Source organism: Martes martes (assembly GCF_963455335.1).
Source record: "Martes martes genome assembly, chromosome: 15".
NCBI lineage: Eukaryota > Metazoa > Chordata > Mammalia > Carnivora > Mustelidae > Martes > Martes martes.
In genome coordinates this window covers 9877646-9903273 of record NC_137903.1, presented here as the reverse complement: position 1 = coordinate 9903273, position 25628 = coordinate 9877646, and the positions used below count along the sequence as shown (strand labels likewise).

At 42.0% G+C, this 25628-nt stretch overlaps 1 protein-coding gene across 8 annotated transcripts in view; it reads left to right on the top strand.

The window, feature by feature from the left end:
- MIA3 (MIA SH3 domain ER export factor 3) overlaps window positions 1-23836 on the top strand; it is a 57706-nt gene extending 33870 nt beyond the window's left edge. The window contains exons 1-24 of one of the 8 annotated variants that reach the window (XM_080824270.1): window positions 1511-1785; window positions 2724-2855; window positions 5758-5779; window positions 6730-6818; window positions 7059-7136; window positions 7225-7335; window positions 8564-8635; window positions 8806-8910; window positions 9596-9718; window positions 9805-9916; window positions 11209-11264; window positions 11355-11445; window positions 11565-11703; window positions 16976-17077; window positions 17737-17797; window positions 17906-17941; window positions 18018-18085; window positions 18193-18293; window positions 18441-18578; window positions 19738-19800; window positions 19925-20004; window positions 20143-20214; window positions 21902-22052; window positions 22999-23836. In XM_080824270.1, coding sequence (XP_080680396.1) covers window positions 1675-1785; window positions 2724-2855; window positions 5758-5779; window positions 6730-6818; window positions 7059-7136; window positions 7225-7335; window positions 8564-8635; window positions 8806-8910; window positions 9596-9718; window positions 9805-9916; window positions 11209-11264; window positions 11355-11445; window positions 11565-11703; window positions 16976-17077; window positions 17737-17797; window positions 17906-17941; window positions 18018-18085; window positions 18193-18293; window positions 18441-18578; window positions 19738-19800; window positions 19925-20004; window positions 20143-20214; window positions 21902-22052; window positions 22999-23309 — 2424 coding nt within the window. In that variant the 5' untranslated portion in view covers window positions 1511-1674 and the 3' untranslated portion in view covers window positions 23310-23836. Of the gene's footprint in view, window positions 1-1510; window positions 1786-2723; window positions 2856-2942; window positions 3752-5757; window positions 5780-6729; window positions 6819-7058; window positions 7137-7224; window positions 7336-8563; window positions 8636-8805; window positions 8911-9595; window positions 9719-9804; window positions 9917-11208; window positions 11265-11354; window positions 11446-11564; window positions 11704-16975; window positions 17078-17736; window positions 17798-17905; window positions 17942-18017; window positions 18086-18192; window positions 18294-18440; window positions 18579-19737; window positions 19801-19921; window positions 20005-20142; window positions 20215-21901; window positions 22053-22998 lie in introns of those variants that run through there. The other 7 variants (XM_080824269.1, XM_080824265.1, XM_080824272.1 and 4 more) reach the window with 7 other exon arrangements.
- The last annotated feature ends 1792 nt before the right edge of the window (window positions 23837-25628 follow it).

Below are 25628 nucleotides of genomic sequence, written 5' to 3'. Positions count from 1 at the left end.
GAGCATGTTTCCATATGTTTGTGAGCTTTTCCTATTTCTTTTCCTGAGAACTGCTGATTCTTTTATTTCAGCTCATTTTTCGATAGGTTTGGGGCTGTTTTCTTCTCTGCTTACTTGTACAGTTCTTCATACTTTAGGAATATTAACCCTTTGTCTCTAATGTTACAAATATTTTTTCTCTGGTTGTCAAACTTTTTTGACATTTCGCATTTTTTTGCATGCAGGGGCTAGGCACGTTTATTATTTTCAAGTAGTTGTTGGCAATTCTTTTCTCTTGGATTTTGAGGCATAATTAGGAATTTTGATCACTCATAATACATCGAGAAACTCACCCATGTCCCTTCTAGTACTTGATTTCATTTTTTACATTCAGGTTTCTGATCATTTGGAATTTATCCTTATGAAAAAAATCCAATTTTAACATTTTCCATATGGCTTAGTTATACTAACATCACTTATTAAAGTTTTCTTCCCCAGCTGACTTTTATTATATTCTAAATTTTCAATGCAGTTGGGTGTATTTTTGGATTTTCTGTTTTGTTCATAATCCATCTGTATTCTTGGGTCAGTTCTGTGCTGTTTTAATTGCGTGGCCTGTTTTCACCTCCCCTCCCCGCCTCCATTGCTCTTCTTTTTGAGGATTTTCCTGATTGTTCTTAATTTTTATATTAAACTGTTAGACATACCTTTAAAGATTTACAAACATCATTGTTCCTTTTACATGTCCTCAGTTTTTTCAACTTTTATTTATTATTATTCTTAAAGATTTTATTTATTTATTTGACAGAGATCACAAGTAGAGGGGCAGGCGGGGGGCGGGGGGCGGGGGGTGGGGGGGAGGGGAAGCAGGCTCCCCGCTGTGGGGAGCTCGATCCCAGGACCCTGGGATCATGACCTGAGCCGAAGGCAGAGGCTTTAATCCACGGAGCCACCCAGGCCCCCAGTTTTTTCAGCTTTTAGAACGTGCCTATGCATAATCCCCGTCCTTTTCCAAAAGTCACATAACTAACATGCGGGACCCTTGGGTATGGCGTGGTAATGACATGGCTCCTTAGAAGCAGCCTTACTCCAGAGCATCATCAGGAATGTGAGACAGCGTGAGCCTGTGGACTGGGAAGGGGAAAGCGGAGCTTCGGGGAACTGGAGATACTCGGGCAGGCAGGCCTCGCCCTGGAGACCGGGGAGGGTGCCTTTACTCGGGGCGTGGGAGAGGCTGCTCTCCCGTCTGGGCAGTGGGACAGGTGCCTGGGGTCTCGGCACGCAGTGACACAGGCTGGCCTTGAGGGGCGTGAGCGGGAGGTTTCTCGCCAGCCCCAGCCCCTGCTCCTCTGTCACGGAGACCCCAGCTCCTGCGGCACGTGAGGCTTCTGTCAGCGCGCCGCCCTCAGTTTGTTCCGCGCGGGTCGCTTCGGCGACCGTTGGTTCCGTCCGCCACGGCCCCGCCCGTCGCGGGCCGGGCCTCCGTAGGCGTCTTTACGTCATAAAAGGGGCATTGTCTGATGACGTATTTCCTTGGAGACGTACGGCGGAGAGTGTCTTCGCTTGGGGAAGGCGAAGTTCACTCCCAGTGACGCCTCTTCAGCCCGACCCTTTCCGGAGGAGGAAGCGGTGGGAAAGGGGATTTCGGTGCTGTTCCGAGGGGGAACGTGGCGTCCTCTCAGCCGCCCCCTCACGATGGACGCAGTTCCTGCCACTGTGCCTTCTGTCACCGCTTCACCCGGGGACTCGGAACTTCTGGGACCCCTGTCGGTCTTTTACGCAGCCCTCATAGCCAAGCTACTGGAGGTGAGGGTCCCCATGCCCAGGGAGGGACCCCAGCTCCGGCAGGCGGGTAGACGAGTTGTGAGCAGAGTTGGCGCGCTGACGGGTGGAGGGAGAGCTGGAGTGGGTCAGGGCCGAGGCAGGCAAGACGTTGCAGTGCTGTTTAGGGAGGCCGGGGGGAGTGATTTTAAGGTTTCGTCTCTTGTTAATTTGTTACTGATTTCTTAGATTGTAGCAGGCGCTGTGTTATTTTCCGGTAGAAAGTCACGATCTCTTCGGGTTCTTTTCTAGTGACCCCTGGCACTGCGGTGGGTTGGGGCCAGTATGGTAGCTGTGTGCTTGTAGAAGGTGGGAAAGTGTTTCATGCAGCTGTTTTCGAGGAAGCGTTTAAAATACAGGCACGGCGTTATGTAGAAGACGGTTACATTCAGAGCTGCAGTCTGGACCAGTTGTGAGGAGCCGTCTGAGCTTACTCAGCTTTTGTTTTTATGTAACAGTAGAATAAAGATTGAAAATCTTAGAGGAAAAGCACATTATTTGGGTTATTTGCTATCATTTTGGTTTTATTTGCCACCATACAAATTGATTTTCTCTCTAGGGTGTTCAATTTTGTGTTTTATTATGTGGCTTTTTAAGTTATGAGTTAACTAAGAGGAAAGTCTGATCCAAAGAGATTAGACGTGTCCTAGACAACATGATGTGGTAGGTCCTGTTGCAAACTGGAAGTATGTGTTCAGCTTAAATACGTTTAGATTCATAATATTCAGAAATACTTGAAGCCAGACAAGAAATAAGAGGCTGCCAGTGTCCCATCTCTATTGAAGCAATGGAAGCTACTAAAGAATTTTGAGGGGGTAGTTACCTGGTGGAGGTCGGTTCAGAATTTCTGTGGATGGTTCTTTGTGACTGTTCTCTTCTAAATTCTTCATGGATTCATGTTATTTCCAATATTTCTGTTTCAGTTAGTTGCAACCTTGCCTGATGATGTTCAGCCTGGGCCTGATTTTTATGGCTTGCCATGGAAGCCTGTACTCATCACCGCCTTCTTGGGGGTTGGTTCATTTGCCGTCTTCTTCTGGAGAACTGTCCTTGTTGTGAGTAAATTAAACTTATACTTTGACTCATCAAGACACCAGATATTTTATAATCGCTAACCCTCTTGTTTCTTTTTCATTTACCAGCACGAACACAGATGCTTCTGATCTCAGCTAATCTTGTGAAGTAATTCAGTATAATCTTTGTTGGTAAAGATTTAGGTGAATAAGACAATATGTGTAATTTTAATGGGAAAACTTCAGTTTATAAATCTTAAAATCTAAAGATTAAGTGTATATGTACCTACTTGGGCACATGTATAGGTTCCTAGTAGAACTGGCAAGTCTTAGAGCCATCTTGAAAAGCAGTTAAGTAGTATGTATTTTCATATCCTTTTATTATAAAGCCATGTGTAATTAATCTGTCCTAGAGAAATAACCAGCCATGCATTAAAAGTTTTATATAAGAGTGATCAATGAAACACTATTTTTTGAGTGAAAACTTGGTGCAAACTAAATGATCTGTAGTAGGGGAATTGTTAAATTATTGTACATCCTTATAATAGGATGCTAGGTAACTCTTGAAATTTATGTTATTTCAAAGATAAGGGGGCCCAGAAAACGCTCACAATTTACTATTAAGTGGAAAAAGCAGAAATCAGGACTGTAAAATACAAACTGTATGTTGTATATATAAATATATAAAAATAGACATGTGCACAGAAAAAAATGCTACAAGAGAACAAAATAATAAAAAAATATATCTAGGCCCCTAGGTAAGTTTGCAGCATTTTCCTATATGTTATCTGTTTCACAGATTTTTTTGTTTTGTTTTGTTTCACATATTTTCTAACTTGATCATTTGCTATTGGACTCATAAAATACCTTCTTATTTGGAAACACAGATTATGTAGTATCCAGAGACACACCATTAAAATTTTTATTTCTTCAGAGTCTCTTCCTGTGCAGAATGTGTCTTTTGTGCTTATCTATATATGTATGCTCATATGTATTCAATCTTGTGACTGTATTATGTCTTTTTGTTTCATAATTATCTAACATAACTGGAGAAGAAATCTTGGGTGAATGAGCTTTGCAGATGAAAAGCTTTCAGTTTCAGTTGAAGCTTAACAGTTAAAGTAGCCAAAGCATTAGATGCATGTCTTTCTAAGATTATTTCTTTTTCTGATTTCTTAGTTTTATCAGACATACCATTGTTCATAAGCTTTCTCTCCTTGTACAAGTGATGATAAAATCACTTAAAAAGAAGGGTCATTTGCCTGGATTCCTGGGAAGAGTCCTCTGATCTCATGGGACTTTTCCTCAGATGGAAGGGGAAAGGGAACATAGAAAGGATGAGTGGAAGGGGAAAAGGTGAAAACGTTTTTTTATTTCCCACTCTTGTTTCTCCCATCTTAAAAATCCTAACACCTGTTTACATTTTCACAGGATGATGCAGGCTTTACGTCCTAACTGCTATTTCTCAACCTCAGCAGTTGACTTTGGAACCTTGGTCCCTGCTCTCATTTGCCTGCTTCTTGCTTCTTCCTACCTCCTCCCGCCTACTGATGTGGGTGAAAGGAGGACTTACTGTCTCATTAACAAGGCTGTGACATTAGAAAAACAGTCATTTCTTTCCATGTTGGAACTCTGAATGCATTTTCCAATAACAGCATTATTATACATGCTGTTGGATACCGTAATAATAATGAGATACCATGGATGATTTATGGACTGATCTGAGTATTTCATTACCATTTATAACTTTTGAAAGTGTAAATAAATTCTGGGTTACAAAGACTTTCAGTGATGCAATTTTTTAAAAAATTGAGTACTGCTTAGTTTTTTGTTTTTTTTTTTTTAATAAGATTTTATTTGTGAGAGAGAGAGAGTGCAAACTAGGGAAAAGGGGCAGAGGGAGCAGCAGACTCCCTACTGAGCAGGGAGCCTGACTTGGGGGCTCGATCCTAGGACCCTGAGATCATGATTTGAGCCAATGACAGACACAACCGACTGAGCCCCCTACGTGCCCCCTGCTTAGATTTTGCAACCCTATTATTCAGTCCTTTAGAGAGGATTTAGAGGTTAGTTGTCATTTCTCTTGTTGCTTGTGCCTTTTCCTCTAGCAGCCTTCTTTCCCTTTCAGGTTGATGACCACTATGTTTAGGGGTTTTGAGAAAATCAGATGACCTAGCGTAACTTTTAGATCTCTAAATTCAGCCAGTTGCTAACTTGTAATAGGACTTCAAAGATGTTTTCTGGTGAGGGAGAGAGACATATCTTAGTACAAAGATTATGCCTTTAATTTTGTTTCCTGAAACTGTCTTTGAATGATCATTGTTTCTGGACTTCATTCTCACTATTTGGGGTTGTCAAATGATTTGGGGTAAAAGAAGTATTGACTTATTTAATATGAAAATATCCATTTCCATTATTAAAATTAAGTGCTAAATAAGATTGGTGCTCATTTAATACATAAACATATCTTTATTTGCAAAATGATGTATTCACTTTAGTGCTTCTACCAGAAATTGTGAGGCATCACTACCAATTACATTTGAGATGCTTTTTAAAAAATATTTTTTATTATTTTTTAAGATTTTATTTATTTGTTAGAGATAGCATGAGAGGTCACGAGTGGGGGATGGGGTCATGAAAGAAGCAGACTCCCCGCTGAGCAAGGAGCCTGGTGTAGTACTTGATCCCAGAACCCTGGGATCATGACCTGGGCTGAAGGCAGATGCTTAACTGACTGAGGCACTGAGGCGCTCCATGTTTGAAATGCTTCTTAACCTTTTCTTATTTTTTAATTCTATGAATTATTACAGTGAACCAAACTGTTTACTAAATTTTCATTTTGTTATGATTTGACTATTGAATATAATATTTTCATAATGAAATACTATAATATTTCTGTTATTAAAATGTTTTGACATCTAATTTAATTTTATTTTTCTTCTAGGTAAAGAGTAGAGTATATCAAGGTAAATATTTAGGCTTATTCTGTTGTCTGTACTCTTCCCTCAGTATTGGTGTTTGATAGGAGTTTTATGTAAGCTAGAAATAGATACAGTGACTTCTGATGTCTGATTGACTTACTCACTCCTGAACATTTTACTAATCCTAGTTGCTAGCTTGGGTGACAGAGTGTAGATAGTGATGCTACCAACTGAGATAGGAGGTGAAGTGGAACAAATTGTGGGAGGTGGAAGATGATTAGTTTGATTTGGGGCAGATTGGCTTTGTTGACTTAATGCAAATTTATTGCATATGAACAGTGTTCCTGTGCTAATGGTTTAATCAATACAGTAAATATTTAAGTATATAATTTGAGGAGTAGAAATGTAAATCAGTGTGCTTGTATTTTTTGTCTTTTTCTTTTTGCAAATGACATATATTTGAATGATCACAGTTTCTGAGAAGAAAGGTACTTCCATGAAGGGAAGGATATCAAGCTAAAATATTTTGTTATATTTCCTGTTTTTGAAATAAATTGGAATCTCACTGAAGGAAGGGTCCTTATTATATTTTTCTTATTTTATGTACTTATTTATTTTAAGATTTTATTTATTTTAGAGAGAGAGAGAGAGAGAGATTGAGAGAATGAGTTGGGGGAAGGACAGAGGAAAAAGCAGGCTCCCCCTCTGAGCAGGAAACCTGATGGGGGTCCCCATCCCATGCTTCTGGGATCACGACCCGAGCAGAAGGTAGACACTCAACTGACTGAGCCACCCAGGCGCCCCTATTTTTCTTATTTTAGTAGTATTTTTACACCCTTATTTGCCATGAACTGCAGGTTGCTTTCTTAAAAGTGTAATAGTTATGTTAAGAAGTTCTTTTCCTCATAGTGCTAGGTAATATACTGCTAATACATTGGGTTATTTAGTTTTACTTAGTTCTCATAATAATCTTATGGATTTCCTCTCCCCTTTAGTCACTGAACAGCAGATTGCTGCAAAGGTGAAGAATATCATGAAAGAAAATGCAGAACTTGTACAAAAATTGTCAGATTATGAACAGAAGGTATAATTATTCTTTCAGTATTTTCCCCTCATCATTCCAGCTTGAATTATTTCCTCCTCTGTTATGGTGCAGTTATTATGGTATTTTAAAATTTCATTATTTCCTATAAGCCATCCAGATCTGAAGTAATCATCGTATGTGTAAAGTACATCTTTCTTCTCTAAGGGGTTACCTACTCAGATTAGTTTTGATTCCCCTGTGATTTATAGTTCTGAATTCTGTGTGCTTTATTTTAAATAGATTAAGGAGTCAAAGAAACATGTTCAGGAGACTAAGAAACAAAATATGATTCTGTCTGATGAAGCAATTAAATATAAGGTAAAAATCCTTTCTCTTTTTGAGATTGCATTCTAAAAAAAGAAAAATAGTGAGTAGTTACTATTAATTTTAATGTCTTTTTTAATAGGATACAATCAAGAAACTTGAAGAAACTAATGAAATTCTGGATGATACAGCTAAAAATCTGCGTGTTATGTTAGAATCTGAGAGGGAACAGAATGTCAAGAATCAGGACTTGGTAAGAGTTTTATTACAAATCGTTAACTGTAATTTAGCTTTCATACTGTTTTGTAGATGGGGTGGAATGACCTCTGCATTTTCCCAGGGTGTAACCAAAGGAGGATTGGGAGACAGGGAAGTTGAACCTATATCCATCTGTCTTCATGGAATCTTAAATGCTAATACCACAAGCTGTTATTTTCATGGTCCTAGGAAATATTTTTGTCCTCAGGCCTGGATAATTTCTGTGTTGCTTGGCTCTGCCATCTGAAACATGTAGAGCAACTAAGAAACCGTACCCCTGTTGAACAGTTCTAGTACTTTGTTTTGTTTTGCATGATTCCTTTTAAAAACAAGCCTTTTAGGGGCGCCTGGGTGGCTCAGTGGGTTAAAGCCTCTGCCTTCAGCTCAGGTCATGATCCCAGGGTCCTGGGATCGAGCCCTGCATTGGGCTCTCTGCTCCGTGGAGAGCCTGTTTTCTCCTCTCTCTCTGCCTGCCTCTCTGCCTACTTGTGATCTCTGTCTGTCAAATAAATAAATAAAATCTTAAAAACAAACAAACAAAAAAACAAGCCTTTTAGAACCATTTAAGAACTACAGGGAAGTTTCAGAGAGTTCCCATATGTTGCACACCCAGCTGAGCTTGTGACCTGGCTGACCAGGTATTTGCCAGGTTTCTTTCCTCTCAGTAGACCCATCCCCACTCTTGGTGTACTGTTCACTTCTAAAGGAAGTACCTATGCCCAGCCTGGGATGAAAAGAGTGAAGAGTATGTTCCACCTCCTTGAGGAGGCAGTACCTTGACAGATTATTTGGAATTCTTCCATAAGTGAGATTTGTCTGTCTGTCCTCAAGTCCAACCATTTTTAGTTCGGGCAAGAGAATTTTTAAGGTGACCTTGGGGATTTTTTTTTCTCTGCCAGTTGATTTCAGCTGGACTACTTGAACATTTCTTTTCCTTTTTTTTTTTTTTTTCTCCCTGCTTTTTTTCACCTTTTTGTCTGGTCATCTACCTACCACATTAGCTCATAGCAAGGAAGGTCATAGATGCACGCAGTTAGAGCTCCAGTTATTTTTTTCTTTCCTCTTTACAGTCTTGACTTTTCTCCCCAGCTAACACTGAATCACCTGCTTTTACCTGATATGTAGGCAATGGCTCTGGGATAGCGTTTCATCTTTTTAGCACATATCCTACTGTTTATACTAAAATCCTAATACATTTTTTGTGTTCTTCTTCCGCATGGCAGATATCGGAAAGCAAGAAATCTATAGAGAGGCTAAAGGATGTCATTTCAGTGAATGCCTCAGAATTTTCAGAGGTAAAGCTGCCTTTAATTCTGCAAGATGTTAATAGGGTGTCTTAGTTTTGTTGAGGAGCAAACATTTGATGTGTGCTAGAATAATAAATGAAAACTATATGATATCTAATTGGGAAAGTGTAATACCCCTCCTTTGGAATTAACTCACTAATAGGAGTGTTTTGCATTAGGTTCAGATTGCGCTTAATGAAGCCAAACTTAGTGAAGAGAAGGTGAAGTCTGAATGCCATCGGATTAAAGAGGAAAATGCTAAGCTTAAGAAGAAGAAAGAACAGGTAAAGAAAAGTTAATGTCCTAGATTATGTGGATGAAGGGACCGAGTATCATTACCCCTTGAGTATCTTTTCTCAGATCTGTTTTTAAGGAAATGAAATATGTATGCAGAATTTTATTCTTAGATATGCAAAGTTTAAGCTCCCAAAATTGAGTGCATGTATATGTTCTCCATCTGTTCTAGATTTTCTGTTCTTACCTATAATTTCTTATAGCTGTCTGAGTGTTTTTAGTCTTTGTCTTGTCAAATACCAACCAATTAATAACTTGAATAGCCTCAGTGAAATGATGGATTTGCTTCTTGACCAAAGAATTATGAATTTTAACACTATTTTGAGCTATTACTGCTTCACTGACAAAAGGAAGGTTACATGATCTGGAGTGTGGACATGGGAGACAGTGAAATGTGTTCTTCTGTTCCTATAAAAGTGAATTATTTGAATGGGCTGCAGTTTTCTGAAGGTTGTAATAACTGGATTGACTTCCTTGACAGCTCTCATCTCATGTGCCTACTGCAGCTCTGAGGGTAGGAGCCACTCTCCCCTCTCCCATCACGAAGGCCTCAGTCCATAGTGACAGGCCAAAGAATAGCATGGCTCCCTGCTTCCCTGTCTCATTCTCATATTCCTGATGTGTCCAGTGCAAGAGCCCTAGCCTTTGGAAATTCATGTGTTTTTAACTTTTCAGTTGCAGCAAGAAATCGAAGACTGGAGCAAATCACATGCTGAGCTCAGTGACCAAATCAAAGCATTTGAGAAATCTCAGAAAAATTTGGAAGTAGCTCTTACTCACAAAGATGATAATATTAATGTAAGTTTATTCTCTTGACTGCATGCTTAATCGTCATGAAATCTACTTGAGAAGCTCTTTCTAATGTCCCTTTGCTTCTTTTCTAGGCTTTGACTAACTGCATTACCCAGTTGAATCGGTTAGATTGTGAATCTGAATCTGAGAGTCAGAATAAAGGAGGAAGTGAGTTAGATGAATTAGCAAATGGTGAAGTGGGAGGTAAGTTTGGTTTCAGGGAGGTTGGACCTCTTTTTGTGTTCCTGTCTTTAAGTACACTGATGCTCCTTTTGGCTGACTAACTTCCTCTTTTTTTTTTTTTTTTTTTAAACGATTTATTTATTTTAGAGAGAACGAGCAGGGGTCGGGGGAGAGGGAGAGAATCTCAAGCAGGCTCCCCACTGAGCAAGGAGTCCAATGCAGAGCTTGATCTCAGAACCCCAAGATCATGATGTGAACTGAAATCAGGAGTTAGATGCTTAACTGACTGAGCTACCCAGGCGCCCCTGACTAACTTCTTCTTCTTTTTTTTTTTAAGATTGATTATTTATATATTTATTTATTTATCTATCTCAGAGAGAGAGAGCACAGGCAGCCAGATTGTCAGGCAGAGGGAGAAGCAGGCTCCCTGCCAAGCAAGGAGCCCGATTTGGGACTCCATCCCAGGACACTGGGATCATGACCTGAACCGAAGGCAGCCACTTAACCGACTGAGCTACCCAGCCGTCCCCTGATTAACTTAAGCGTTAAGAGTTGTAGATACCTATCACTGGACTTAGAAACACCTCTTTGTGCACCGGGCAGAGGTGGGTTGCAGGGCTGTGGTACAGTAGTGGGTGTGCAATGAACATGGACTCTGCTTTTCCATACCACTGAGGACTGTTTGCACTAGAGCGAGAGCAGCAGAGCTATGACTTAGACCTGTAAGTATGAACACTGTTCAGTAGGAGAAATTTATGTCTCATTGCTGTGGGGATGACCTTTGAATCTAGTGCTCATCATCTCTGTAGCTCTGCAGTTTTAAGGCCCACAACCGATTTCAAGAGTACAGAAGTCGGGGGAGCCATAAATTAATGAAAGCCGCGAGAGTGGAGCTGAAGAGTAGCAGTGTTAACTGATGAAGGACATGTTTTTCAAATCAGATACTGCTTTCACAGTGGGCATTTTCAACCATGCCTGGTAGCAGATTCAAGGGGAGAATGGAAGAGGAAGTCTGTCTAAATAAGACACATGACCAGGTGGACACAGATCTGAACGAGAAGAAAGAGCTTTAGTTCACACATTCCTTCTTGTTTGAGAATGGCACAGATAACACTTCTGCTGTACAAACTGGGAATTTGCTTTTTGAATTTACAATTCTCTTAAAAGTCATGGAGCCTAATTAGTTCTCTTGGTTGATTTGTTTTTCCTTTTAAATGTTTGAATGTAATTATAATTGTTTATTTTTGGAGAAATCAAGAAAATACAGTAAAAAGCAAAGGAGGAAAAGGCAATTAAAGCTTTTTGTATTTTAGGTGACCAGAGTGAGAAAGTGAAAAATCGAATTAAGCAGATGATGGACATTTCTCGGGTATGAGCTTTTCTTTGGAGTACTCTAAGTGCTTGTGAATTCTCATTGTGCCTCCCTTGTAAGGATAGTTCTCTCTGTTGGAATTTTTAGACACAAACTGCAATTTCAGTAGTTGAAGAGGATCTAAAACTTCTACAAGTTAAGCTTAGAGCCTCGATGTCTACTAAATGTAACCTGGAAGGTAGGCTGCTTCCTGAGAAGAAAGTGCTGAGTTTCTAACTACTTCCAGCCCCCCACCCCCACCCCACCAGTTTGTGAGCCCTGTGCACACACCCAGCTCAACCATTTTATCCTCTCCAGACCAAATAAAGAAGTTGGAAGATGACCGCTGTTCACTGCAGTCAGCCAAAGCCATCCTGGAGGATGAATGCCAAACCTTGAGGCAGAAAGTGGAGATTCTGAATGAGCTGTACCAGCAAAAGGAGATGGCGCTGCAAAAGTAAGATAATCGTGCCCAGTCATTAGCCGTCTCGCCATGTAAGTGAATGCGTGCACTACTGGACTGCAGGTTGTTTGACAGGGAGTGGTTTACTGGTGCAGCGGTCCTGCTGTGGCGTGTGCTTTGTGAAGACCCAGTCCTTCTCGTGCTCTGCCATGTACTTTACTTTCTTTGTGGCATTTTAAGTAAGCGTGATTTGTCCTGTGTCTGTTCTACTGCTGCTTTTTTTTTTTTAAATGATTTTATTTATTTGAGAGAGGACGAGAGAGGGAGAGAGAGCAAGCATGGGGGTGTAGGGTCAGAGGGAGAAGCAGACTCCCCTGATGTGCGGGACTCCATCCCGGGACTCCAGGATTGTGACCTGAGCTGAAGGCAGTCGCTTAACCAGCTGAGCCGCCCAGGCGCCCCTATTCTACTACTACTTAATACAGCCTTTGAGAATCCTGAGTGATTTGTAGGACACGATGTTTAGTAGAATAAACACTCCAAGGGGAATATTTAGTTATTTGAAGGTATCCTAAGTTTTGGAGTTTAGTCAAATGCTCAGGTTAAACGTTACATACTGTAATTGTGCTGAGGGTGTTTGGAGTTTTAAATGTAGACGTACCTGTTCCGTGTGTATATTTAGGTATTAATATCTTGAAATCTCCATCTCAAATCTGGAGTTATGTGTGTTTCTTGAAAGATAGACTTTGGTGTTCATTTTAAGTTTTTTTCCTCCACAAAATTACCAGAATTCTCTAAAAATAGATACACGGCAGCCTCTGAGAAGGCTTATTCTGCTGAGCAAAGTTTATCTTTTTTAAATGCTCAGGCTGCTGTTGCCTGGTGCCCTGAAACATCGAAAGCAGACCGCTAATGTGTTCTTGGGTTCTTTGCCACCGGGCAGTCATTTTAGATTTTCTAGATTTCGTTCAGGCCAGCTCTAAATACCTGGCCTGTTTTCAGAGAAATATTCCTAATTTCATGACCTTTTTTTTTTTTTAAAGTGTACTTCTTTGCCACCAGAAGTACTCTTAATTTCCTAAACGACAGTTGTTTTTCTTCATGATAGTCATTGTGGCACTGGTTTATTCAGTCCGTCCAGCATATCTGGTTTGTACCGTGCTCTCCATCCCCAGAGCCTGGGTAGTTCAGGTCCACATCCTCTTTCCTGCCAGTCCCTGACTGGACCTCTCATCACCTGCCATTTCTCATACCCCCTTCCAGTCTCTTATTCATTCTCAGCCTCGAGTGAACTTGCTTAAAATGCAGGTCTCTGCATGGCCTCGAGTGCTTAAAATCTGTCAGGAGTGCTCCGTTCTCTTCTGGATCAGTTCCAGACTCTCGCATAGGCACACAGGACACTTCCTCAGTTGTCTGGAGCTTCTTCTCCAGGTGCATTTCCTGCAGCAACTTCTGATGCTTTCTGACCTGCAGCCACACTGAACACAGTTCCTTATGCCACTCTGAGCCTCATTACTACGTATGCTGCTTTCTCTGCAGAAAAATGTCCTTTTACAGTTTCTCCACCTGGCAGTCTCTGCCCATTGAAACGTTTATGTTTCTTAAAATCTTTTATGGAGTCTGTTGTAGCATAAATAGGTATGTAGCTATAGAGACTGGGTGAGTGCACATTTTTTCTATGTAACTCCACAGTACACACACACACACACACACACACACACACGGGTTTAAATCTGTGTGTGACTGGGACACCAAGCTGGCTCACTTGGTAGACCATGTGACTCTTGATCTCAGGGTTGTGAGTTCAGGCCACATGTTGGGTGTACAGATTACTTAAAAATAAAAAAAAATTTAAAGGGGCGCCTGGGTAGCTCAGTGGGTTAAAGCCTCTGCCTTCGGCTCAGGTCGTGATCTCAGGGTCCTGGGATCGAGCCCCGCATCGGGCTCTCTGCTCAGTGGGGAACCTGCTTCCCTCTCACTCTTTGCCTGCCTCTCTGCCTGCTTGTGATCTCTCTCTGTCAAATAAATAATTAAAATCTTTAAAAAAATAAAAAATAAAAAAAATTTAAAAGTAAAATAAAATAAATCTACCTGCTATTGTTTGCTTTCTGTTTGATGGTCTGTTCTGTGTTCCTGTGTTTCTTCCTTCTTTCTGTCTTTTGGATTGTTTGAGTATTTTTCATAATTCTGCTTTTCTGCTCTTTAAGTCTTGGTAGTTAGAAGTTGCTCTTTCAGGACCGTTAACACGGGTCCTGAACTTGTTACAGTGTGATATACATGAATAAGTGTGCCTCTTTCTGGGCTTTAGCTCCCGTCTGACGTAGATGCTATTTGAATGACATCTTCATTCCCTCTACACCTAAACTCTAGAGACGTTTCAGTGTTGTACTGCATCACGGTCAGCCGGCATTCATTCTGCTGACACACACTTGCATAGTTCCTGTAGCTCTTCCTCCTCTCCCACGTCTGTAGTTTTTCACTGGGGGTCTCTTTCACTCTCCTCGAAGGCCATCCTTTAGTGACAGATACGATCAGTTTATCTTGTATGATAACATCTTTCTAAGGATTGTTCTGCTGGCTGTGAGATGCTCGCAGTTACTTAATTTCATTACTTTGAAAGTAACCAGTTAACTTTCTGGATCTGTAGTTCCTTTGAGGAGTCCAGTATCCATTGTCTCTTCCCTCCTCAGTGTCTCACCGCTGCCCTTGGAGCCTTCAGTCATCCTTTCTGGTTCTTCAGCTGTGTTAGTGGGAGGTGTGAGGGTGTGAGGGTGTGTGTGTGAATTTTTTGTTTCTCTGCCCTCTCCCCATCTTGTTTGTATTTATGCTGCTTGGGTCATTGGCACCTCTTGATTTGGGGGACCTTGCTTTGTATATTGATTCTGCTTCAATCTCTCTTCTTGTAAGATTCTATTTAATTTTTTTTTTATATTTCCCCTGTGTCTCCTACATTCTTACCTGATTTGCTGCATTCTGAATGGCATTTTTTCTGACCTGTCTCATGTGTAAGGTCTCACTTCACTTTGTCAAGTCAGCTGCTAAAATTCATTGAGGGCTTCTTAATAAAAATCTATTTGTTTGAGAGCGCACACACACATGTACTCATGCACAGGGGCAGAGGGGGCGAGGGAGGGTAGAAAATCTAAAGCAGAGTCCTCTCTGAGTGAGGCACCTGATGTGGGACTCGACACCATGAGCCTGAGATCATGACCTGAGCCGAAATCAAGAGTCAGGCACTTAACCAACTGAGCCACCCAGGAGCCCCTATTAATAATTCTTAATTTTGGTTACTGTGTTTCAATTTTACAGATTCTGCTAAAATTTTATAATTTTGACTTTTACTTCTTTGATTATATAAGCATAATTGTTTTAAAGTCTGTAAAGATTCAGCTATGGGTCCAGCCCTCTTGGTTTTTAGATTTGATCTCAGTGTTTTGTGGAGTGCTTGGTCAGTTTTGACTGAGTGGCAAAAATTGTCTATAATAACCGTAGAGAAAACTAGAAGTCTAGGATGATGTTATTTTCCTACGGGAAAGATTTGAGTTTATTTGTAGCATGAGGTTGTTACTTTAATACAGTCGGCAATTTACGTCATTTAAAATTGGCCTTGTCCCTTCAAAGGACACTGTGTTGCCTGTTTGCACGGCTCTTTCTAGTCCAAACCCAAAGCCTCGGATTTTGATTGGAGGTTCCCTTCATTGGCAGCCTTGAACTCCATCTTTCTTTGAACCCAGATCTGGTGAAAGTTCTTCTCAGTCTCCTTATGTCTCCATGGTCTTTAGGGCATGGAATGAACCTGGGAGAAAGGTGGCTTCACATGCCAGGCTTTCTTGTAATTCTGAGATTTCTTTTTCTCCTGGAGCTTGGCCTCATACCTTAACTTGTCAACTAATATATTAAGTCTCTGATGTCTTCAGGCAGAGTCTTTATATTTTTGACCGATGTTCTAATTGTTCTCAGTATTCTCAGACCAACTTATTCATTACCGGGAAAAAAATTCTGATTGATCTTTCCTTCAAGATCCCCCATTTCTCACCTTTCTTCCTAAGCCAGAGTCAGGGATTTTTCTGTTATTGTATCTTTCACATATTCAACTATGAGCTCTGTTAGTGCAGGGATAGTACTTTGCCAGTACTTTTATCTTATCATCTCAGGAGGTAGCCAATATAGTGTCGCCATTCATAAAATACTTTGCTGAGTATTGAATGGGCAGTTATAAAAGAATAAACTTTTTTTTCTTGTTAAACCTTTTAACCATATAGCTCTTCTCATTTTGCTTCTGATTCATAGAAATTTAAATTTCAAGTTAAGGGTCTTCTGAATTAGACTTGTAGCCAAAGATGTACAAGGGTAACAAAATAGCATTTTTCAACCCATAAAGGTTCCCATTGCAATCGATTTATTGTAGATGGGTATCTGGAGGTTGAAGGTTAATTGGGTCAAAACCGGTTTCCAGTAGGTAAGACCCTGATTATGGAACAGCTGGGATTCTTTTTCTGTTTTATTTTGAAGATTTTATTTATTTGACAGAGAGGTCACAAGTAGGCAGAGAGTCAGGCGGAGAGAGAAGGGGAAGCAGGCTCCCCGCTGAGCAAAGAGCCCAACGTGGGGCTCGATCCCAGGACCCTGAGATCATGACCTGAGGCCAAGGCCAGAGGCTCAACCCACTGAGCCACCCAGGTGCCCCTTTTTCTGTTTTATTCACTAGACATTGCTAAATTCTGAGATTTTTCTTTCTTGAATCATCGTGCCACTGAAATAGGTAGTGGGAGTCCCATATCTGAAGTGCAGGAATGTTCTGTGGTTGGTTAACTACACAGTTCAGAAGCTAGAAGACTCTTTTAGAAGGCTCTTTCTTTCTCTGGCTATTTTATTGCGTACCCATCTTGGATTGAGAGGCAGTCCTCCTATGGTAGAACAAGGGAAGTAATTACAGGTTTTCCTCGGGTAGAAATAAGAGAAGTAATTACCCCTTGCTTTGGCCTGAGAAGCTTAATGGTGTGAAGTTGATCAGCCATGGCGTTACACAGTCAAGTAAAATGTCTTTTCACTGTGTTAAGCACAAGGAACTAGTCGGTGGGCATAGAGTGACATTTGCTAAACTAGTTTCTAGTGTGTCAAGAATTACAAGAAGTTAAAAAATGCAGGTGATTTGCTGACAGGCCAGAGATTGGTTTTTATCCTGGAGTGGCAAGTTTGAATTCTTCCGTGACTCTGTATGTCTGTGCATTTTAGAGGGGAGGGGAGGTGATGGTTGAGTAGAGGCATTTGGGCAGACTGCTGGGAAGACAGAAACCCGTCTGACTGACAGCCAATTTTGTCTTAGGAAACTGAGTCAGGAAGAGTATGAGCGGCAGGAGAGAGAGCAGCGGCTGTCAGCTGCTGACGAGAAGGCGTTTCTGGCTGCGGAAGAAGTGAAAACATACAAGTGAGTTCAGCTTCGAGAGCAGGGTCCGTGCCAGGGGTGGGCTGTTGGCGTCTTTAAAAACCGTGTTACACTGTATAGAACAAAACAGCACAGAACATAAATAAATGGTCACAGGATGTGAATAGTTAATTCCCATGAGAAAAAAATGCATTTTAAGTTAACGAAGGGAACAGTGTCACATTAACAGCCATTGCCGTATACCCAGTGCTGGCAAGACCGTCAGGGAACGTGGTTCGTGCTGACCGTGCTGGGCGGTTCTGTGTGTTGGAGGAATTCTTTCAGGAAGCCCGCTCGCTGTAGTGGTGTATCTGAAATCATTACAGCTGTTGTGCCACAGAGCTGTAGTGACAGCTCTGGGCAAGTTTCTGTGGCTGTCATTAAAGGAAGAAAAAGCTTTGTGGAGGAAGATTGTCCTAGCAGGATTGCTCGAGAATGTTGAAGAACAGTCCAGAAAATTACAGTGTGTCAACTCAGGCTCTCCTGCCTTTAAATAATAAGGAAATTAGGTCATCTTAGTTTTGATCGTGTTATACTCTGATTGTGACCATGTGAGTATTTCTGCAAGGGAGCGTGGGTGTTGCAGTGAGGGGCACGTGGTGAGACGGTTTCAGATTTTCTTTAGTTGCACTTTCATTGATAAAAGCAAGTGTGATTCTTAGGCGCAGAATTGAAGAGATGGAAGAGGAGCTGCTGAAGACAGAGCGCTCATTCAAAACCCAGGTAATTCTCCTCCCCTGCGGCTGCGGGTTCTTCGGTGTCTGAGACAGACGCTGGCAGTGGCTGCGACGACGAGTCCCCACATGCAGTCATCCACGTGTTGTCTTTCAGATTGCTAGTCATGAGAAGAAAGCTCACGATAACTGGGTAAGATTTTTTTTCCCTTTCCTTTATTTCGTGCGTAGCGTGCCAGCACTGATTAGGATCTGTTTGTCTCCTGTAGCTCAAAGCTCGTGCTGCAGAAAGAGCTATCATCGAGGAGAAAAAGGAAGCTGCCAACTTGAGACACAAGTACGTGATGTGGAATTCCCAGTTTCTCGGCGCGTTCTTGGGTTCCCAGAGTCAGTGCTGCTTGGTATCTCGTAAGGAATGGAGGTTGTCTTTTCTCTGTATTCAAGGTTACTGGAATTATCCCAGAAGATGGCAGTGCTGCAAGAAGAGCCTGTGATTGTGAAGCCGAGGCCGGGCAGGCCCAACACCCAGAACCTTCCATGGAGAGGTGGGCCGCACTTTCAGGGGCAGCGCCTGAGGCTGTGTGCGGAGTGTGTGTGCATTACGTTCTGGTTCTGTGTATCTTCATTCTGATGAACTTACTAGAGGAAAGAAAGGTTGCCTCAGGGTGCTAACAGTTCACTGTCGTCTTCAGGTCCTCTAAGCCAGAATGGCTCTTTCGGGCCATCTCCTGTGAGTGGGGGGGAGTGCTCCCCTCCACCAACGGCTGACCCGCCGGCGAGGCCTCTCTCCGCTACGCTTAATCGAAGAGAGATGCCGAGAGGTGAATTTGGTGAGCATTCACATTTTACTTGTAGTAAACTGTTTCTAGAGGATTACCCCCCTTTTATTTAAGATTTTTTTTAAATTTAAATTTAGTTAATTAACATATAATATATTATTGGTTTCAGAGGTAGAGTTCAGTGATTCATCAGTCTTATATAATACCCAGTGCTCATTGCATCATGTATCCTCCTTAATGCCCATCACCCACTTACCCATTCCCCAACCCCTCTTCCCCCCAGCAACCCTTAGTTTGTTTCCTGTCAAGAGTCTCTTATGGTTTGTCCTGAGAATTCTAATGCAAACAATGTTTTTAGAATTTGGGTCTGTCCAGTATAGGGAAGAAAATGCCTTAGTTTGTTTTGGTGTATAGTCTGCTGCAAGATCTGCTTTAGAACAGAAAGCATTGTTACTAATAATTACTGTAATATATATTAAGTATTATAAAATAAATACATAAAATGCATTTGTAAGTAATATATAATTGTTACTGTTTGCTTTTTACTTTTTTACTGTGAAGTATAAGTCTTTATCTTTACATTTCTATGGAGTTCCTCTCTTGGATATTATTAAAGTAGCTTCAAGACTATATAATTACTGGAGCATACACTCATTTATCATTAATACACAGTGCTGTGAGTCTGTTTCTAATCAAAGACATGTCTGTAATACTTGTTGAGGTATGGAAGTCAGATCACACAGACTGAAAACATCAGCCTGTACAACTGCATCGGGCCTGTCACTCAAAGCACCAGCTGGTGCCATTAACATGCAGGTTTTATTACTGATCTTTGAATCCAACAGTTGTTATTTTAATTCTTTTTTTTTTTTAAGATTTAATTTATTTGACATTGAGAGAGAGAGCACAAGCAGTGGGAGCAGCAGAGGGAGAGGGAGAAGCAGACTCCCAGCCGAGCAGGGAACTTGATGTGAGGCTCGATCCCAGGATCATGACCTGAGCTGAAGGCAGACGCTTAACCAACGGAGCCACCCAGGCACTCTTCTTGTCTTAATTCTTCAACTTTGTGCCTGAGTTGGGATTTCCCCTTATGTATTAGGAGAGCCAATTTTAATGTTGCTTTCTAGGTAGAGTTGAACCCTGACCTGTCCACAATTGGTTTGTTTCTTCTGAAAAATCCGTACAAGGGTTCTCTTCTTTCTATCTTAAGGGTCAATGGACGGACCTCTACCTCGTCCTCGATGGTCATCTGAGGCATCTGGGAAACCCTCTGGTAAGGGATCTGAGTGTGTTCGGGATCTAAAACCATGGAGGAAGTGGGCAGAGGATCTCTTAGTTCTTCCTCAAAGAGTATATACATCAGGATAAGTCTAAATCCGTTCTCTGGCCTTCAGCAGATCCGGGATCTGGTGCAGCTCCCATGATGAACAGCAGTTCTAGAGGCTCTTCTCCTACTAAGATGATGGATGAAGGCAAGGTAAGTTCCACAGTTGCTCTGAATTGAAATTAGGTATTTCAGGAAACCTTAAACTTCCATTACAACACCCTCTCTTTGCGTCATCCCTCTCTTGTTTGTGTGTTTGTTATAGCTGTACTATCTCATTTTTTTAAAAAGCATACTGTTCCCCAAGACCCTGAAGGCCCTTCAGTTCCCAGCAGTACATCTGTGGCTGAGCAGTCAGTAGTAGTAAGTACTTGGAGGTTGAGGACTGAACTGAGCTGTTAACTTGGTATATTTCTGGAAAGGATGTGAGGAGCATGACACTAATCTGCTTTGCTTTGAATTGCACGGCGGTACTGATCTTACTGTTGTTCTTGACTTGGAAGTGTTGCTGGATCGCTGAAATCTGACTGGGGTTTTTCCCCCGTTTGGGTCAGGCTGTTAACCTGTAGGGAACATCATAAAGGCAGCAGAAAGTCATCACTGCAACTGTGTGCTGTTTGTGCTTTCGTGTCCAGTGTTCTGAGGCAGAGTAAATTAATTATATATAACCTAATTCCCCATTTATGCATTTGCAAGTGTGCTGAGTATCTCCAGTTGTATACTAGGCAGACCCTGCTTTGAATGACCTGAACTTACAGATTGGTAGTGGAAGAATGCTTGCTGGAAGTGAAATACTGACCCGTGAAAACCTGTCATTGCTGTTGTGCCCATTGTCAGCAGTAGCCTTAAGGACCATGCACAGAAGTGTATTCTCTGAAAGAGCTGCGCTGGTCCTCTGAGCATGGCTCACAGTGCTTCTCTGTGCTGAAATCAGTATGTGTGATCTGACGCTTTAGAATTTCCAACCCAGTTTCCCACGGGAAAGGGTAGTGTCTCTTACTATAAAGCACAGCATTACTGATGCACGAAGGTAAATATTGGTGCTGTGCTTGCCTCCTTGTGTACAGAACATCGTTTCTGTTGGAAAATGCTTCCACATTTCAGTGCAGGACTCCAGGGACATGGATCTCTTGAGGTCTTTTTATCCAAGGGCAGCCTGCACCTGAGACCCTTTGGGAGTGGACTTGAGAGCAGAGCCCCTTTTGTTAGTGAGGGAAGCGCAGGCTCAAGGAGGACAGGTTTGAAGGCAGACCTGATCCTAAATTGCAACAGCTTCTTACATGCCGTGTGACCGTCAGCAAATTTTCCGATACTCTGTGCCCTCATTTAAAACGGGATCTTCCTGCTAAGAGGTTGGGAGATCTGAGGATGAGAGAGAATATGTGAAAGGAAATCACTGGCACTCTGAATAGTGGCTCTTGTGACATGTGTAGAGTGTGGATCTTTTTTTGCCCCCTTTGTTCTGTCCATGCTCAGTACGGAAGTAATGCGCTGTTGTGGCAGTGGGAAGGACGTGGGGGTGAAGAAGTCGCGCTAGGAGTCGATCGTGGTGTTTGTGGGAGTCTCCTCTGTTAGTGTCCTTCAGCCATCCTCTTGCTTTCTCTTCCTCTTGCATATTCTGGCAGTAGTGCAATTCCAGTGAACGTCTTGGCTTCGGTGCCATCCCTTGAACCTGCCTAAGCTGCTGGCAGGAACAGACAGGAGGGGTCAAGTTTTATTGTGCTGGTTCTGTTCTTTGGACAGATGCCGGACATCTGCTTCATTGGGTTTCAGCTTTTGTTTTTTTTTAAAGATTTTATTTATTTGACAGACAGATCACAAGTAGGCAGAGAGGCAGGCAGAGGGGGAGGAGGAAGCAGGCCCCCTGCTGAGCAGAGAGCCCAATGTGGGGCTTGATCCCAGGACCCTGAGATCATGACCTGAGCCGAAGGCAGAGGCTTAACCCACTGAGCCACCCAGGCCCCCCCTGGGGTTTCAGCTTTTACTGGTGTTGGTGCTTGTGTGTGTCATACCAGAGTCTTTTACAACTGTATTTGCTTCTGCTCTGCAGGTGACTGTGGCTGCAAAAGGGCCCCCTCCTTTCCCAGGGGTGCCCCTCGTGAGCTCCCCCATGGGATGCCCTCTGCCACCACCTATTCGATATGGACCACCTCCTCAACTCTGCGGGCCTTTCGGGCCTCGGCCACTTCCTCCACCATTCGGTATGATGATTGAATAGTAGTAATTGACTTATAGAGTCATTCATCTTTTCTCTCTGTTCCTTGTTGAAATTTTAATAGTGGCTTTTACAGGCCTAGGTAATGAAAGTGTAAGACAAGCCAGTGCATCTTAACTTTCCCTCCAGTTTTTAGGACACACAGGGTGCTGCATAATCCCCCTGTACAGAGATGGGTAGTAGATCTCATGTAGACCAGAGATATTCATAGAAAGCTGGAAATATTACGTCTGCTGACGGCTAGAACTAATTCTCCCAACTCAAGAGCTTACAAAGTCCTCTAGAACGTAGATATATAGATTATGAAACATAAAGCTTGTAATCACTGTGACGAAAGCATAAACAATGGGTCATCGAGTATAGAAGAGGGACAGTTCAACTTAAAACTTCCTGCCTTGGCAGTAAATGAGAGGGAAGTGTTAGCTCTAGAGAAGGTCGAGTTTAATGCCTAATAAATGTTGCTGAATTTGATTAGGGAGAGCTAGAAGGCCTTTCCCCAGTAGGGGACCACCTGGATTTGGACCGCATGTTTAAGTCCATGGGGAGCTACTGCATGAATCGACACAGCGGCAGACACTGGAGTTTCCCTTTATCAAATGTCTTTATTGCAGTGAAGCCCTTGTTTCGTAATCTGTCGTCTTGCTACGACAAGCTAGGGTGCTTTGAAGTGTTAAACCAAGCCCTTGTGAGAGAAAGATGGCAGAACTCTGTAATAGAGAAAACACAAGCCAGCTAGAGCCATGTTTAAATGCTGCCTGTATGGTTTCCTGGTTGGCCAGCCATGGGCATACAACGTACCTGTTTGCCTCATCTCTGAAGTCAGGGATGCCACCACCTGACTTGTGAAGTTGTGAAATTACAGACTGTCGTACCCAGAGTCCTCTGTGTTTACATGTGTTCATATGTATTTACAGGACTTTTTATTTTTCCAGGTCCTGCTTTACGTCCACCGCTAGGCTTAAGAGAATATGCACCAGGCATTCCACCTGGAAGACGGGACATGCCTCTTGATCCTCGAGAATTTTTACCGGGACACACACCTTTTAGACCTTTAGGCTCTCTTGGTCCAAGAGAGTACTTTATTCCTGGTCCTCGACTACCGCCCCCTACTCATGGGCCCCAGGATTATCCACCTCCACCTGCTGCAAGAGACTTACCACCTTCTGGCTCTAGAGACGAGCCCCCACCTGCCTCTCAGAGCAGTAGCCAGGACTGTTCACAGGCTTTAAAACAGAGCCCATAACTCTGACCTCTGACATTTAGTCTGAGAAAGTGAACTGTGCACTATTTGTTAGAGTAAAGGATTTCATTGGCTTCAGAATCCAAAAGTTTATTTTAAAAGGTTTGTTTTTAGAATTAAGCTGCCCTGGCAGTATGCATTTTTGAGCCAAACAATTGAAAAATATCATTTCCCCCCTAAATAAAAACCACCTCATAAGCTAGAATCTCCTTACAACTTTGAAATGTGCAATAAGGAATACCTGTGTTTTAGTTAATGTAGCGTATGTAACTGCTAAATGATTTAGAATGTTATAGAAATTTGAACATTTCCTGTGGAAATGCTAGAAGAACATGTATTTCCATTTATGACCCTATTTTTAGTGTACACCAGTTGAACACAGAGCAATGGTGTTTATTAGCTTGGTTTTTTAAAATACCGGTCGCAAAGACTGTTACGCTAAAAATGTTTACTAAAAGATCACTTTGTCTCCCTTCTTGCCGAAGTTCTTTGTAGTAATAGTTCATAAAAATTTGGTTATTACAAGTGTCTGTTGCCTCATTGAATTGTTTTCTCATGAAACCGCGTACCATTCGGAACCGCGTAAACGGGCTTGCAGAGCTGCCCACAGTGACTTGGCAGCACGCTCCCTGTTGCTCAGTGGTCGGGAGATGCAATCTTAAGTCCCCTGGAAACACCGCAACAACCGTGTCTTCCTTGTCCTTTAGAGAAGTCAGCGGGCCCCTCGGTGCAGCATTCACCCACTTTCGGGTGACTCACTGCCTACCTGATGATGGTCTCTGAGAATGAGCTCACCGTCGTAGCAAGAGCTGTTTGACCCGAGGTTCTGTTGCAACCATCTTTGCATTAAGGGTACATTACAGAAAACTAGAAATGATACATTGTGACCATAAAAGGTAAGGAAATTTCCTTTTCAAAAAGTACAGCTTATTTCTCCCATACCTTGCCTCTGGTTTTCAAGGAAGACGGCAAAAAAGTTCAGAAGAGTGCAATACTATGAGAAAGAATGATTTAGGACTCTAAGGTTTGTAGGCTGCCCACGGTTCTTTTTGTTGATTACTGCTACTCCAAAATTAGTATTTGAATATTGGCACTTAGATTTAAAAACCAGTAAATATGGGAATCTGGGATTACATCATATTTAAAGTATTACTATACCTATTACTACATCTTGCTTTTTAAACAATGTTTAGGATTTAGATTAAATTATGAAAGGCTGGTAGTATTCACTACTTAGACTACACTTTCCCCTTCTCTGAAGTTCTCTGTCATGATACTATTGAAACCTAGACCATGACCTGTCACCGTTCTAATACTTAATGTACTAATGAATGCCCTAAAAATAAAAAGAAGCGAAAGCTTCACCGTGAAACTTTTTTTTTTTTTTACACTAAACTACCAGACGATAACACTTTGAAAAGATAGGGACCACTGAAAGAAGACAACTCTTTAAAATTCATGAGTAGTTCTTCAGGAAGATAATTCACAGGTGTCTTCCCATTTAATTTCAAGAATAGAGAAGACGAGAGAGGAACACCTCCATAGTTAACAGCAGAGGTTATTTTTACCATGTAAATAAAGTAAGACTTGAAACTACAAATCCAACTCCTGAGTAAGTTCAGTCTCTTCAAGACCCAAAATAATGATGAGGTTAATATAATTGCTAATGTTAGATAGTAATGAAATAGACGACATGGGCTAGCAAAGATAATCAAGTTGTAAAGGTAAATCAGACCCATTTTAATACCAAAGCTAGTCTTTTTTTACCTCTACATATTTTCGGTGTTTGTCCTGTATCTCCTGTTCCCAGGAGTCCGTACGGTGCAGAGCAGGTCCGGTGCTGCTCCCTTGAGCTGTGGACACCACCTCTCCACGCCTCCCAGGGCCCTGTGGCCGCAGCAGAGCCCAGGCGGCCTCCCTGTCCCAGCTGCTTCATGGGGCTTCTGCAGCTCCTCGTGTGTCTGGGCTTAGTTGCTAAAAATCATCTCATTGATGAAGCGGCAGTGTTTTGGCCCGAGAGCAGTTCTACTACAGTTCTTGTCCAGTAGCTGCTTTTTTTTATTGGACAGTAAGAAATAAGTTGTGGGAAGTACAGTATTCTGTGTCTACTGCTTCCAGATGATCACTTGTCACCCCATTCAGGTCTGAATTAAAGCTACGCTAATGACACAGCATTCCACTCAAGCTTCTGTAATACCGCGGAAAGGCACTGCAGTTCATACAAACCATGCTTATGTGAACGACAGCTGGTGCCTCTTCATATAAATTATCACTGACATACATGTCTTAACGCTCTATGAGAAAAGAGAAAGACCAACAGAT